Below are 14953 nucleotides of genomic sequence, written 5' to 3' on the forward strand. Positions count from 1 at the left end.
TTATTCTTAGAAAGTCAAAAGATAGGGTAATTCCGTAGTTTTCGAAATAACGGGGGCTATTGTACTACGAAGGAGGGAGGACAGATTGGGTATTTCGGATTGCAGTGGAAAGAGAAACCACAATCCAAGAAAGCAACAGCAACTATATGCAAGCAGGTACGATATCGTTGCCAGATGTAAATGCCACCGTGTGCATACGGCGTTAAGTTGGAAACAGCGGAGGGTCCTCACCGTTAAAAAGGCCAACAGGAAGGGACGGATAACGTGTTCACGGCGGCCTAGTTTCGTCAAAGACGAGAACCACGGCGGATATGGTTGTGCCGTGCGCGATAGTGACGTGCGGACGGCGGATATTGTTGTGCCGTGCGCGATAGTGACGTTTCGGACAAAAGAAAGTGCGTGCTCAACGCGGATGTTACTAATAGAGGGCGCGGTGTTGTGTCACGTCTACGTTTAGGTTTATTTAGATTGGTCTATTGCCACGTAGAAATACTTCCTAGTATCATCAAGCTTCTACATTTTACAAGTTCGTGTGAGTCGAAACCACTTATATGCTCTAGCCATATCACCAAGCAGAGTGAACTCGTGGATACCTCATTTGTTCCACCTAGTAACCTCCCTTAATCTCAACCCGCGCATGGGTTTATATATTGTTTACTCTAACTAAATATACATGTAACCAATTAATATGTTGACTGGACTTGCTTCAATAGTAAGAACAGGACTTGGATTTAAAGTCTAGATTGATAATTCTTATATTTAAAGTCTTTATTCAATATTTTATATCAATCAAGTATTTTTCTATAATTTTGGTCCCTGTTTAACCTTTTTTAAAGGTTATTTTTGCCTCGAGAGAACGGCTTCCATCCTCTTCAACCTCCTCTATGCAGAGGAAAAACACAAAAGATAAGCAGGCCCGACCGCCCTCCTCGAAACAAGAGAAAGTGCCTGGTGGCAGCCACGTAAGCTGCCACATCTGACGCCACGTCAGAGATAAAATTTGTTATGCGCGTACGAGTGTCATTAGCGGTGCTCATGACTAGGAATTCTATTTCCGTTCTCTAGAAACGTCGGTAATTCCCCAATCTCTTTCCACCTTCTCTTCTGAAAAATAACCTAATCTCTCTCCCGGGAGAAAACTTGAGAGAACTTGTTGCAGGTGGCTGTTATCTTCCCTCTTCTTTCAACCTTCCATTTACTTTCAAGGTTAGTGGTCTGTTTCTCATCTCACATGCTGTTGTTTTCTTTCAGAAATCAGATACTACCTGAACTATTATTATGTGCCCAATCAGCAATATTTTTGGAATTATTAAGAGAGTTCTTCTTACTGTAATTCTCCATTAATTTTTGGTTTTGTTGCTCTAGTTTCTTTGTATTGCTTGTTATGTTTTCCGTAAGTACTTATCGTGCTTACCATCGTGCTTACCATTCAAAGAGAAACTTCTGTAGCTTAGTCAAGGTCTAATTCTAAAATTCTGTAAAGTTATATAACGGTGATAGATTCCAGAAACATAATTGTGGACACACTAACCAGAATCCCTCAAGAGCGACGCACTGCAGTCGGTCTCTTCTCCTACTAAAGGAGAATATGGGAGCAGGTCAAGGGTTAAGTTACAGCTGATACATTGAGATTGATATCGTCAAATCCCTAGTGGAATAAGATATGTTTGTAGAGATTAAAATGCCTTTCCGTTAATATGTTTTTTAATTACTTTTTCCTTCTGTCACTGTTCATCTTGAAATGCCTTTGTACTCTTTTGAGGATTAATTGATTTTTTAGGTTTATTTTTTTGAATATTTTCCCTGAACTTATGAGTCTTTCTCGGTTTCTCTGTTACGCTCGTCTGACATAATGCCATTCTGACAAAGAGGCGTCTCTTCCTGAAACTCTTATTTGCAGAGAACTTGCAAAAGTATTACGCGTTACCAATGTCATAGACCTTACTGATGTAGAGCATGTTATCTTGAATAGAGCATGAGAAGTGGTTACGTACCTTTCAAGATAGCATGCTCTTAATGTCAGATTAAATACAGAACTAATAGTCATGAAAATCTTATCAGGGTTTTCAAGGCACTTTTTTTCATTTCATGAATATTTTCTGGATCTATTTAGCTATTCAGTGTACCTCTTCATGCTGCAATTTAAGCAGAGAAGACATGTTTTGATGTCTTACTTTTTCTTATTCTAAATTGATGGCAATAAGCAATTGATTGGAAGGATTTTGTGTTTTTTAATTGAAGAGCCGATACACATGGTATTGTCTCAAAACAATGTTTGCTCGACCTTAGTTAATCTGATTATGCCCTCAGTAGTTTTCTTAGCTATTTCTAGCCAAATCGTGTCCCCATTGAGTTGGAAGGACTATTTATTCAATTTATTTGTGTGTCTTTCCCTTTCTCTAATACTTTACCTTGCAAGGGTTTCATGTACATGACATACAGGGAAAATGGGCCATGTGATTCGCTTACTACAATTTGTTCTCTGAGAAGATTGATGGGATGGATTGTCTTGTCCTTCAATAGTTAGACAAATAGCAACATCTTGAAGAGTGAATCGGGGAAGTAGAGGAGGATCTGAGCAGAAACTCCTGAAAAGAAGCTAACATAAAATAAAGTAGCAAAAGGATATAAGTAGAATAGTGTAAAATAAAGTAATGGAAAAAGAATATGAGAATATCTAAGTGTAATTGGCAAAGATGGCATTGTTGAAAGATGAAGCAACTAAAAGAAATGGAGATAATTGCTAATATATTCCAAGAGAAAAAAATGGATATAGTTGCTAATTTATGCCAAGAGACTAAAAAAGGGAGCAAGAGCTTGAAAGATCATGGGCTTCTGATGATATTATAGGTTGCTGGTTGATGGATTATGCCAGATAGAGTTTACTAGTTCTATTTATACCATGGAACTTTTATGAGATTCAGATGGCTTCTATTTTGCTATACTGATGATCATTCTTTGTCTGAGATCTTCAAGTTATTTGATTTGTTTCACATGCTTACCACTGAACAAGCAACTTGGCATTAAAGTTGGATAAGCCGCATGCTCTCTCTAGCAAGAAAGTTTACACTATTCCACTTGATACCTGAGGGAATTCCAAGCACCAAAGGGGTGTATTTCTTATTCCAGACTTAGCTAATGAAAGCTCAATGATTAAGTAAGTTTAAAAAAAAAATGATTAGGTAGAGCTCTATTGGATGTCAAATATCAAGATGCAACTTATTCCTGGTTGAAATTCTAGTGTCCCTATGTGTGGCCTGGGCAATTTTATCATTAGAATTCATAGCCTACGACCAAGTGAATGGACCTGGAAGTTATCTCCTTGAAAGCAATTTTTTGTCAAATCAACAGCAGTACTACTACAAGTGGATGGGACTGAATTTATGAGGTAGTTCAAAAGAAACCTAGAAGAAGGTCCAAAAATTGCAAGATGTTCACTAACAAAAGAGTTTTTTATGGCCAGCATTATGAGCATCATTCAATGACTGATCTGATGCGTGTTTTTCTATATTTTGTAAGTAATTTGAAGAACTTTAATTTAGAACATTTTCTCCCTAGAATCTTTATTTATCAGAATCACACTTGGGGAGTTGCTGATTAAAATCAGTACTTACCTTGAAATGGTCGAGTTCAATCTCCACTCATAAAGCCAGGAACTTTGAACTCCAAATTTTGTTACTAGCAAAAGAACCTGGATCAGCACAAAGTATGATTAAATAAATTGTATTACTAGTTGACAAATTAAACTATTATAGTAATTCAAACCATAGATTAGGTATCTATGTTGTTTAATATCTAATGCCATTTTGTTAGATCACTTTCTTTCATATATATCCATCATATATAGGGATGACCAACCCCTTGTATTAGAATTTGAGTAAAGACTGGAGAAACTATTCTGGAAGTATACTTGTCCTTTCTCTTCTTAGACCATCTTTGTTAATCGGGTGTCTTGAATCCGATTACCCGATTCGACCCTCTTTCTCTTTTTGGGATCCGCGTATATTACCCGATTAAGTCACTTAATCGGGAAATCAGTTTTCGGGAGGGTTGTCGAGACATTTGGGGATTTCTCTGTCAAGAAAGAGGGTTTTCGTGAAAGAGGATTTCACCGAGGGATTAATTGAGAAATCGATTTTGTAATCAAGCTCGGAGCCGCAAAGCTTCAACCCCTTTTCGATTTGAGTGGAATCATCGTCGTCTCTACCTGTGGAGTAGGCTGTTGCCGAACCACGTAACTCTGTGTCTCTCCTCTTTACTTTGCTGTTTGATTTACTGTTTATGCATCTTTACGATTTCTCAGTTACTATTTGTAGTTGATATCCTTGATTGTATGCTCGTATTTAGCCTCTGTTGTAACAATCTTAAATAGAGTCTGTTAAGTGTTCATTTAAGACAGATTTTGGCTTCTTCTTTTTTTCATTCAGAATGTATAGGAGCTAAAGTTGTTGACGGTCCCTGTGCAATTACTTGAACTTAAGGTACGCCTCTTGTCTCTGATTTTATAGGTTGGATTTGAATATTCTCTCTCTGTTTTTTTTTTTTTTTTAGTTTATTAGTTTCATGCTTTGTGGCTGATCACACTTATTATTGTGCTGTGTTTATTATAACTTGGATTATTGGAGTGTTAAGAGAGGGAGTGTTATGGATTTATCCTTCATTCTAACCAGGTAACAGGTACATGGGAGGGAAGTGGTTAGGAAACCGCCACACCCCCCCCCCCCCCCCCCATATGTTCATAATTGACAAGAAGCCCCCCATCCCTGTTGTTGATGGCAAGAATGGTAGGGGGCATGGAGAGAGGACCCCACTATCATATGCACGAACAAGAGAGGAGGGAACTTCCGTCTTCTTCTCTTTGTATGGGAGGGGGGAGGGTGACTCTCTTCTCTCTTCTCCATTTTGTCTATGCATGGAGGAGGAAAAAATATATAAAATGAATATTTTTAAGCAGTAACCATATAACTTTATTTTTGCCCAATATCCATTGACAATGTTACCTTAGTTATTCATTAGATTTAAATAGAAAAGGTCATATTTAGAGTTATAGAATCTAATCGATTATATCAACTAAGAAGATCATATTTAAAAATTCTTTATTTTTTTCCTTTTCTTGTCTTTATCAGGTGCCAAAAAGAAAGCTACTCGAGTCCTATGTTTATGAATTATTAATGATCTCATCTCGGATTTCGATGTCTTTTAAACCAATTCATGAACTAATCGTTTTTTCCTCTCTAAAAGTTCTTATCCGTACCAATCAATGGCACATGATAACAAACTGAAGACTCTAGTCTGCTAATGTGTGCTGGATGCCCTTTGGTACGCCAATCCAGCAGTGGCATGACACTCTAAACTCAAAAGTTTGGAACTCATTGATGTGAAGCACTAATCAACGACTGGATATCAGGCCTGTCATAATTTCTCTTGTTCGAACTTCCCTCTTTGATCAAAGAAGGCAGGGAGCCGTAACCGCTCTGTTCCCTTTCTCTTCTTTCTTTCTCTATTTTTTTCCTCTTCTAATGGTCACCGAAGAGAAGGGTGGCCCCGCTCCTCCCGGGGGAGGGTCGAGGAGGGGTGCGACCCTTCTCCTTCCATTTCCCCTTCCATGGTGTTACCCCTCCAAAGATTTACAGGAACAGGTAGGTGGTACCCTCCCCCTATCTTTACTGGAAGGGCAGGAGGGGGGAGGGGCAGCCTTAGTCATATTCCTATTTTCCCCTCTCTCCACACGTGCTCAATTTCTGAACATCGGCATTTTAAACTTAAAACTTCACTACGATTCTATAACGCTAAAGCGTGAGCCGGATGAAGTAGAGCCCGTCTGCACATCTTGATCAGATTATCTGCAGATTTGTAGATCAAGTTGGCCGCAGCAACGAAATGGAGAAGGCGAAAGGATTGGACGGAACGGGACTCAATCTACCCAGCAGTTGCCACGGAAATCTAAAAAGTGCTTGTAGTGATCAACATCTTAAGGAGCTTCTGCATAATATCAAGACCTCCAAGACTCCTGTAAGCAATTACCTCTCCTTCTGTCTATCTCTAGAAGGCAACTGGAACTCGGTTGCATTTGTGGATGTAGTTATTATATGAAGAGAGATCTGATTTTCGAATCATTGTGCTTTACCCATCAGAAATAATTAACAGTGAATGGGGAGAAGAGTCTGGTTTTCCTAACTTTTACTCTCGATTAATTTTATGAACACAAAAGCTTGATGTGGCTCCCTGCTGTTATGTATTTTGATTGTTGAGCTAATTTACTGAAAATTTTAAAAAGAATGATAATGAATTGTATGGCTTATATTTTGCTTGAGGCTGTTCCAAGTTTTGAGCTATACTAATATGAAGGAAAGAGGGTTAGGATAGTGGGCTAAGGTAATTTTTTGTTTGATTTGCCCTTCTTTTTCTTCTTGCTTAAGTGTCTTCATGAAACTTCATACAGAAAAAGCTATTTCGTATAGATGATGCATTTGACTTTTCCTTAAAATCTGCAGGCAGTTATCAACTATGGTGCATCATGGTATGTCATTGTGTTTTGCCCTTACCCTTTATGCTCAAATTTTTGCCTGTTTTTAGCATTCCTTGTTTTACTTTACCATCATTATTATGTTGCTGAAATTTGCAACTATCTGGAAGAAATCTCTTAGAATTGGGATTTTCTGAAATAGCAAATTCCTCACAACCGGATACCTCGTTAGCTGAGTGTGACCTGTTGGCCCCACCCGAATGGGCTCCACTCAGGGGATCAATCAGGTGCCTCTACACTAGATAAGAGAGAAAATTATTTGAAGAGAACTCATCATTATATGCAATAGCTTATGGTGAAATTTCTAAATTATTCCTCTATTGAAACTAAGAGCTCGAGAAGGTAATAAGCAGAGAAAAGATGACAGAAATTTATAAGCAGAGAAAAGCTCCATAGGCCAGCGGAAGATACACAAATATAATAAGCTGAAAGCAGCAACAACATGAAAAACAAATGCAAGACCTAGATACAACTCTATCTGGGTCAAATATAATTAGGTTATGAAGGGAAGTCCCCTCTAATTAATCTGCCACCACATTGTTTAATCTATGGACCTTCCAAGAAATTGTTAGAGGTGCAACTAAGTCACATATTTCCTTGAGGTGGGGGAGAAGCACAAAGGGGGTCAGTCTCTTTTGCTATACCTGCTGACGACCAAGGTTGAGTTACCTTCCACTAAGTGGGGGGAGCCAAAGTTGGTGGCAGCAAGGTGGATGCCATTGAGAACAGCACTTGTTTCTGCTGTAGCAATAAGTCTGATAAACCAGTTGAGTTGAAATGGTTTCCAATCAATTTGTGTGTTTAACATTTAAGCTTTTCAATCAATTTGTTTTCTTGCAGGTGTCGGGTTTGCAGCCAGATTCTTCCTAATTATTGTGAATTAAGTAACGAATTCCCCAAGATGTCATTTGTGTATGCTGATATTGATGAATGCCCAGAGACAACACAACACGTACGGTACACCCCTACTTTCCAGTTCTTCCGGGATGGTGAAAGGGTTGATGAAATGTACGGTGCTGGTGAGGAGAGGCTACATGATCGACTCTGGTTGCATTCTTAGCATAAAAATTTAATTCAGGCGTATTCTGCATCTACTTTTGGAACTGCAGTACTATTAAGCTACTTTGATCCAAAGTAACGAGCTCCGAGCCTTAGTTATAAAAGTTTCTTGGTGTAAAGCAATCACTTCTTCTCTGTAATGTGCAGAATTTAGCGAACTACTTATAAACCATTTCTAAGATACGGATATTGCACTAAAAATGTTACAGTAGCATCATCACTTACCCCATCAATTTGAACCCGTGATCATTAGGCTCTGAGTCTTCTATTTACATTTTTCTTGCTTTCTGGTGCTATCATGGGAAGTACTGTATTTTGGGCATTGAAATATGCTCTTTCTGAAGTAATAGAACTCCAAATAATGCAACTTTGAAAAGAAAAGACCTTCATCATGTCGATTTTCACCTCGGTGCTTTGCTACTGAAGCAAAGAGTCTCCAGTCTACTTGTCTGGCCTTTGATAAGCCTGCGTGCTGATCAAGCAGTGTTCATATGGATGGGTTATATGCCTTTGATCAAGCAATTGTAAAATAATTTTACCTTCTCATATTCTGAAGGTTTAAGTAATAAGAAAAACTACAGCTATCAAGGTAAAATAATCTCTCGGGTGTGGCCGTTACCAAAGTTACAATCAGCTAGGTTGATTGTTTCTGCAGCCACAGAATCCGACGGTTTATCAGCCAGAACGTAGAAAATCCTCGAAACTTGGATGTGGCAATCAGGTAATTTCAGTTGGCTGTAGAGACTCATAGAGATGGAAAATGCAAAAAAGACAGTCCACCTGAGCTCTGGGTATCCGCATTGAAGAAAAACATTTCAGCACCCATTTATAGCCTGCAGAATTTTTGTTCATCAAAGAAAAGCAGATCTTCTACCCAAACCTCATAAGAGTTATTCTTATCCTCTGAACTTTGGTTTGGGAGGAACAAGACATAGGTGGAACAAGAGCGACTACAAAGCAACAAAGTGCATGTCTGACAATGCTTCTAAAACGTTTGTAATCCATGTTCATGAAAGATGAGGCAAGGAGATCAAGAGCTTTTGCCAACTGATAGAGTTGAATAAGATGGCTGCAAGATGTTCTCCCAGTGCTTGACGCCCTGCCTCTCCAATTCCCTCACTCAGACCTCATACATCAAAATTTTCAAAATTTTAAGTGCCCAAGTAAATCAACAAGTGCTCCAAGGAACTCAGCCCTCAGACCTAAAAACCACCTCTGATTATAAAGAATCCCCTCCAATATAGTTGCTCCCTCCCAAATCGCTCTGCTGAGCAAACGCTTTTACAAGCTCATGAAAGCTTTTCCCTGTGAACACATAAATAAACTCTCCCATTAGACTCCATATTAACTTCTCTAACTTCTTCCATGGCTCTTTAGCCTGTAACCAATTGATGAACTGGTGCCCTAACTTTGGGAAGATTAATAATAAAATCTCACTCTCAGCACCAGCAGATAGGGCTAATGATTTTTACCAATAACATTATCTTTAAATCACTTAAAAAAATAGAAAAAGAAAGGGAGAAGCAGAACTAAACCTTTCTCAGATCCTGAAAAGCATCATATTGACACTTGAGGAAGAGGGGGGAGTGTGAAAATATGAGAAAAATAATATGTATTTAAGTTCACAATCTATATTGTAATTTTTTTAGCTTAGCTCCCCATTGTAGCCTTGAGGGTATTTTGGTCCTTTTATAACTAAATTCCTACATTTATGAATGAAGAGGAAGAGCTCAAGAGGCTACTTTAATTGTAGGCTAGCACTTGGATGGAAGGTCTTTAGTGTTCTTTGTCTGGTTTTTTCTTCTTTGCCTTTCTTTTCTCTTCTTCCTCATATAAGCTTTCTCTTAAACAAAAATCAAAGCCATCATATGGGACGGGTTAGGTTTTCTATTGTCATCCCTAGAAAACAAAATATTCTCCTTTTCATTTTACATGCGACGTACAAGTGCAAGTAGAAGTGCTCAAGACGAAGAATTCTATTTCCGTTCTTTTGCAACGAACAGCAATTCCCTTCTCTGCCCACCTTCTCTTCTCAAAACATTCTTAGTCTCGCAGAAAACTCAAAGAGAACCTCATTGCAGGTGGCTCTAGTTTCTTTGTGTTGCTTGTTATGTTTTCTGTAAGTACTTATCTTGCTTACCATTCAAAGGGAAACTTCTGTAGCTTATTCAAGGTTACTCTGATTCTGGAATTCTGCACAGTTATATAACAGTGATAGGTTCCAGAAAATATATTCCAGAAATATTATTGTGAACATACTAACCACAATTCCCCAAGAAGCGTAGTCCGTTCGAGCGACGCACTGCAGTCGGTCTATTTGCCCTTGGCTGGAATCCGACTTAAGGAAAAGTTGGTGCAGGTCAAGGATTAATTTACAGTTGATACATTGACATTGATGTCGTCAGATCCCTACTATAATAAGATATGTTTGTATAGATTAAAATGCCTTCCTGTTTTCTGGTTAATATATTTTTTAATTGCTTTTTTGCTTCTGTTACTGTTCATCTTGAAATGCCTTTGTACTCTTTCGAGGACTAACTGGCTTTTTTAGGTTTCATTTTTTTTAAAATATTTTTCCTTAACTTATGAAGCTTTCTCTTCTTCTCTGTTGCACTCGTCTGACATCATGTCATTCTGACGAAGAGTCTTCTCTTCCTGAAACTCTTATTTGCAGAGAACTTGCAAAAGTATTACTTGCAAACAATGTCATAGACCTTGCTGATGGAAAGGATGTTTTCTTGAAGGTAGGTAAACCAGTTCTCATGCTCTATTCATAACATTGATAATGTCAGATTAAATACAGAACTAATAGTCATGAAAATCTTATCAGGGTTTTCATGCCCTCTTTTTTCATTTCATGAATATCTTCTTGATCTATTTAGCTATTCAGTGTACCTCCTCATGCTGCGATTTAAGCAGAAAAGACATGTTTTGATGTCTTACATTTTCTTATTCTAGACTGATGGTAATAAGGAATTGATTGGAAGGATTCTGTGTGTTTTAATCGAAGAGCCGATACTCATTATTGTCTCAAAACAATGTTTGCTCGACCTTAGTTTATTTGATTATGCCCTCAGTAATTTTCTTAGCTATTTCTAGCCAAATTGTGTCCTCATTGAGTTGGATGGATTATTTGTTCATTTTTTTTTGGGTGACTTTTCCTTTCTCTAATATTTTACCTTGCAAGGGTTTAATGTACATGACATACAGGGAAAGCAGGCTGCATAATCCACTTACTACAATTTGTTCTCTGAGAAGATTGGTGTGAAAGATTGTCTTGTGTCCTCCATTAGTTAGGACAAATAGCAACGTCTTGATGAGTGAATCAGGCAAGTAGATGAGAGCTAAAATAAAATAAAGTGGCAAAAGGATATGAGCATAGTACTGTAAAATAAAATAAAGGAAAAATAAAATGAGAAATCTAAGTGTATTTGGCAAAGACGTCATTGTTGAAATATAAGGAAATAAAAAAAATGGAGATAATTGCTAATTTATGCCAAGAGAAAAAAAAATGGGAGCAAGAGCATGAAAGATCGCGTGCTTCTGATGATAGTATTGGTTGGTGGTTGATGGATTATGCCAGATAGAGTTTACTAGTTCTATTTGTACCATGAAACTTTTATTAGATTCAGATGGCTTCTATTTTGTTATACACGTGATCATTCTTTGAAAATGAGATCTTCAAGTTATTTGATTTGTTTCACATGCTTACCACTGACCATGCAACTGTCACATGTTGGATAAGCCACATGCTCTCTCTAGCACGAAAGTTTACACTATTCCACTTGATACCTGAGGGAATTTTAAACCCAAAATGGGTGTATTTCTTATTCCAGAACTTGGTTAATGAAATCTCAATAATTAGGTAGAGCTCTATTGGATCTCAAATCTTATGATGCAACTAAATCTTGGTTCAAAGTCTAGTGTCCCTGTGTGTTGCCTGGGCAATTTTATCATTAGATTGTCAGAGCCTATGACCAAGTGAATGGACCTGGAAGTTATCTCCGTGAAAGCATTTTTGGTCAAATCAATAGCACAACTACTACAAGTGGATGAACTGATTTTATGAGGCACATCAAAGCGAACCTAGAGAAGGTCCAGAAATTGCAAGGTGTCAACAAACGAAATAGTTTTTTAAGGCCGGTATTACAAGCATCATAAAGTTATTATTCTCATGCTTGTTTTTCTATATTTTGTTTAAGTTTTTTGAAAAACTTTAATTTAGAAACATTTTCTCCTTAGAATCTTAATTATCACAATCACACTTGGGGAGTTGCTGATTAAATCAGTACTTAACTTGAAATGGTTGAGTTCAATCGCCACTCATAAAGCCAGGAACTTTGAACTCCAAATTTGGTTACTAACAAAAGAATCTGGATCAGCACAGACTATGAATAAATAAATTATATTACTAGTTGACAAATTAAACTATTATAAGTAATTCAAACCATGGATTAGGTAATTATGTTGTTTAATAGCTAATGCATTTGTTAGATCACTAACTTTCTTTTATATATATCCATCATATATAGGGTTGACCAACCCGTAGTAGTAGAATTTGAGCCAAGAGTGGAGAATAACTATTCTGGAAGTAGATGCTTGTCCTTTCTATTCTTAAACCCTCTTAAATAGAGTTTGTTTAGTGTTCATTTAAGACACTGATTTAGGCATTTTGTTTTTCATTCAGAATGTGTAGGAGCTAAAGTCAGTTGACGGTGCCTGTGCAATTACGTGAACTTAAGGTACACCTCTTGTCTCTGATTTTATAGGTTGGATTTGAATATTTTCTATCTGTTTTTTTTTTAAGTTTATTATTTCCATGCTTTGTGGCTGATCACACTTATTCTTATTCTATTGTTATTAAGTTGGATTATTGGAGTGTTGAGAGAGAGAGAGAGAGAAATTATGGATTTATTCTGCATCCTAACCAGGTAAAAGGTACAAAACACTCATTACCCATGACTGTAAAGTAGCTGAATCCAGATATGGGTATTCCTTGCATGTTTAGATAGATGGGTAAAGTGGTAAGATGGCTGATTGGATAAAATTGCTGCCCTATTCATGGCATCTATGCTGTATCTTCAGGTAGGGTATCTGGGCATCACATCTACCTGTCCCTTAATCCTGAGCTTCCATACTGGTCTTGCTTTTTCTTGTAGTAAACCTACTGAGAGGATTAGAATCCCTTCAAAACCGGTGCTTGTTATCTTTAGCCCTAGTAAATTTTCAGGCCCATACACAATGCTGATACTTCAGCTTCATTATTTCTTGAAGATTGAAACAGGGTGGACCAAGGTTCTCTAACTTGGATTCAGGAGATGAGTTGGGTTCTCGGAATTCTGAGTTGGATCAGGTGAGTGGGAGTGACTCGCTCAATATAGAAGCCCTACCAGGTTGGGCTTAAATGGGTTAATTATTTCACTTTGATTATTTATAATTAATGATAATATCTTATTCTTAATGACTATTTCTCACTAATTATTAATTAACAATATGTTAATAGTTAAACAATACATTAGTGGTTAACAATACATTAACTATAGCTATTAGTGCATTAACAATGGCATTGGCAGCCATGAAGGATTGAACATGCCACAATTCCAACATCTTAATCCCTTCAGATCATCGAGGATGAGCTGTGTACAATGCCAAAATTTCACCAAACACAGTGACAACCAAAATATTAAGTTATTAAAGAACAATAGAGTTTAACAACCAAACCATAAACTTTAAATTTTGGGAAAGAGGGAAACAATTCACATTTTCGAGCCTGAGAGAGAAGGGGAAGCAGAGCCAATGGGTTGAGAGAAGGGGGATTTCTTCCTCAATGCTAGTGGCGTCTGATGAGTCTGACTACACAAATAGGCAAGGGCAATGCCAGAAAATGCATTCACGGTCGAGGAAGGAAACTATGAGAGAAATGAAGGAGACATGGGGTACAGGAAGATCTCTGTAGTGTGAAGCAAGAAATGGCAAAATGTCAATGTGAAAAATGGTTATAATACATTGGAGGAGTTGGAAGACCCTAGGACTGATGGAGGAGGGAAGTCTTAGGAGTTTTTACTAGGATTTTCATGATAATGATTCTACCATAGTCAACTTGTTGTCATTAGGTTTCCCAAAAAGTTATAAAATTGAAACTATTAACTTTTCAAAAGAATATTTGCAAAATTACACCCATTTTCTAGAATAGTGATGACTATTTTAAACATTCTAATTTAAAAACATCGTTATTTGAACCTCCTTGTCCTGTTTCTTACGTGCTAAAAATGACAAAGATACCTTAAAAAAGATATTGAATCAATTTTTATGTAATCAAAGAAATTAATCAATCCTTCCCGCCTTTCTCTCTTTCGATTTGTAAATATATTAGGATCGAAGGAGCCTTAAATTCCTTTCTTCTTTGTTCAGAAGAGATAGGAGAAAGTCCTTTCTTTTTCACATTTTTTTATAGGTAAGTGTTTGATAAGTAGAATTAATTTAATCCATTATTCAAGTTGCAGGGTTCCATCTCCTGTAAAACTGAGTGGCAACGCATCCACACACAACTTTGCCATGGTTTCTGGCCAGAAGCTCTCTGGCATGCAAAAGCATGTCTTGTCTCTCTATAGGTCATTTCTTCGTGTTGCACGAGCCAAATCTCCAGAAGATCGCCGAAAAATTGAAAGCATTGTCTCTGCAGAGTTCCGCAACAACTCCAAATCAGTGGACCGCAAAAACTTTCTCTACATTGAGTATCTTCTCCGGCGGGGGAAAAAGCAGCTCGAGCAACTCCAGAGTCCAGATATTGTTGGTTTGTCCTCGAAAGAGGTCAGCGAGCATTAATGACTGGTTGATCCATGCTGTCACATTGATACAGACTTCTTAAATTCATATGAAAAATGGAACCCTGAAGATGTCAATCATTTTGCACAAGGAAGAGAATAACATCCAACAAAATAAAGCATGGAGGAGGAGTTTCTGGAAGTTCCGGAAGAAATCTACTCGCTGCAGACTCAAATGTTCAATATCTTTTTGGTGAGAGATGAGCATGTAATTTCCAACCCTAAAATGTGGGTTGGAGGAGTTTATATTTGAATTTGATTAGAAGTTACAGTGAATTGTTTCAAGTTTTTTATGTCTCCAAAATGATTTATAATACTGAATGAGCATGATCTTAATTTTAAATCAACACACTCAATCATTTTTGTGCATTTTCTTTCTTAGGTAGGAAGTAGAGATTGAGGTACCTAGAAAATCAAGAAAAAAGCATTTCCTGCTTCATGATTTACCTATATCAAGTCAGAACCAGAACACGAGAGCAACATATACCATTGGAGACCGCATTAGATGGTAAATTATCAAAATGCATTAGAAATACAGCAAGGT

General features: G+C 37.4%; 2 protein-coding genes across 8 annotated transcripts; both read left to right on the top strand.

The window, feature by feature from the left end:
- The first annotated feature begins 1024 nt into the window (after positions 1-1024).
- Positions 1025-7766, top strand: LOC137962734 (thioredoxin-like 3-3). Of its 4 annotated transcripts, XM_068809770.1 has the most exons (5): positions 1025-1206; positions 4428-4481; positions 5850-6012; positions 6495-6520; positions 7367-7766. In XM_068809770.1, the coding sequence occupies exons 3-5, from the start codon at positions 5881-5883 to the stop codon at positions 7584-7586; spliced, it is 378 nt and encodes a 125-aa protein (XP_068665871.1). In that variant the 5' UTR covers positions 1025-1206; positions 4428-4481; positions 5850-5880; the 3' UTR covers positions 7587-7766. The 4 variants fall into 4 exon arrangements, with proteins under 4 accessions (XP_068665871.1, XP_068665873.1, XP_068665872.1 ...); XM_068809772.1 differs by lacking the exons at positions 1025-1206; positions 4428-4481 and adding an exon at positions 5167-5465; XM_068809771.1 differs by lacking the exons at positions 1025-1206; positions 4428-4481 and adding an exon at positions 5167-5455.
- A 1585-nt stretch (positions 7767-9351) lies between these two features.
- On the top strand, positions 9352-14728 carry LOC137963750 (uncharacterized). Of its 4 annotated transcripts, none has more exons than XM_068810933.1 (5): positions 9352-9704; positions 10260-10329; positions 12273-12327; positions 12860-12938; positions 14089-14728. In XM_068810933.1, the coding sequence occupies exons 4-5, from the start codon at positions 12904-12906 to the stop codon at positions 14408-14410; spliced, it is 357 nt and encodes a 118-aa protein (XP_068667034.1). In that variant the 5' UTR covers positions 9352-9704; positions 10260-10329; positions 12273-12327; positions 12860-12903; the 3' UTR covers positions 14411-14728. The 4 variants fall into 4 exon arrangements, with proteins under 4 accessions (XP_068667034.1, XP_068667035.1, XP_068667037.1 ...); XM_068810934.1 differs by having other exon boundaries at positions 9352-9666; XM_068810936.1 differs by lacking the exon at positions 12860-12938 and having other exon boundaries at positions 14083-14728.
- Positions 14729-14953: the final 225 nt, after the last annotated feature.

This window comes from Aristolochia californica, unplaced genomic scaffold (genome assembly GCF_029961685.1).
Source record: "Aristolochia californica isolate CCGP_79_NKW_82.1479 unplaced genomic scaffold, dmAriCali1.0.hap1 SCAF_4, whole genome shotgun sequence".
In the NCBI taxonomy this organism is placed as follows: domain Eukaryota; kingdom Viridiplantae; phylum Streptophyta; class Magnoliopsida; order Piperales; family Aristolochiaceae; genus Aristolochia; species Aristolochia californica.

What these genes read in the sequence shown, in the direction of transcription:
- LOC137962734 (XM_068809770.1), top strand. Translation starts at nt 5,881, where the DNA reads ATGGAGAAGGCGAAAGGATTGGACGGAACGGGACTCAATCTACCCAGC. An exon ending in TCAAGACCTCCAAGACTCCT is followed by an intron (nt 6,013 to 6,494) that starts GTAAGCAATTAC and finishes TAAAATCTGCAG; the next exon opens with GCAGTTATCAACTATGGTGC. An exon ending in ATCAACTATGGTGCATCATG is followed by an intron (nt 6,521 to 7,366) that starts GTATGTCATTGT and finishes GTTTTCTTGCAG; the next exon opens with GTGTCGGGTTTGCAGCCAGA.
- LOC137963750 (XM_068810933.1), top strand. Translation starts at nt 12,904, where the DNA reads ATGAGTTGGGTTCTCGGAATTCTGAGTTGGATCAG. An exon ending in GGAATTCTGAGTTGGATCAG is followed by an intron (nt 12,939 to 14,088) that starts GTGAGTGGGAGT and finishes TTCAAGTTGCAG; the next exon opens with GGTTCCATCTCCTGTAAAAC.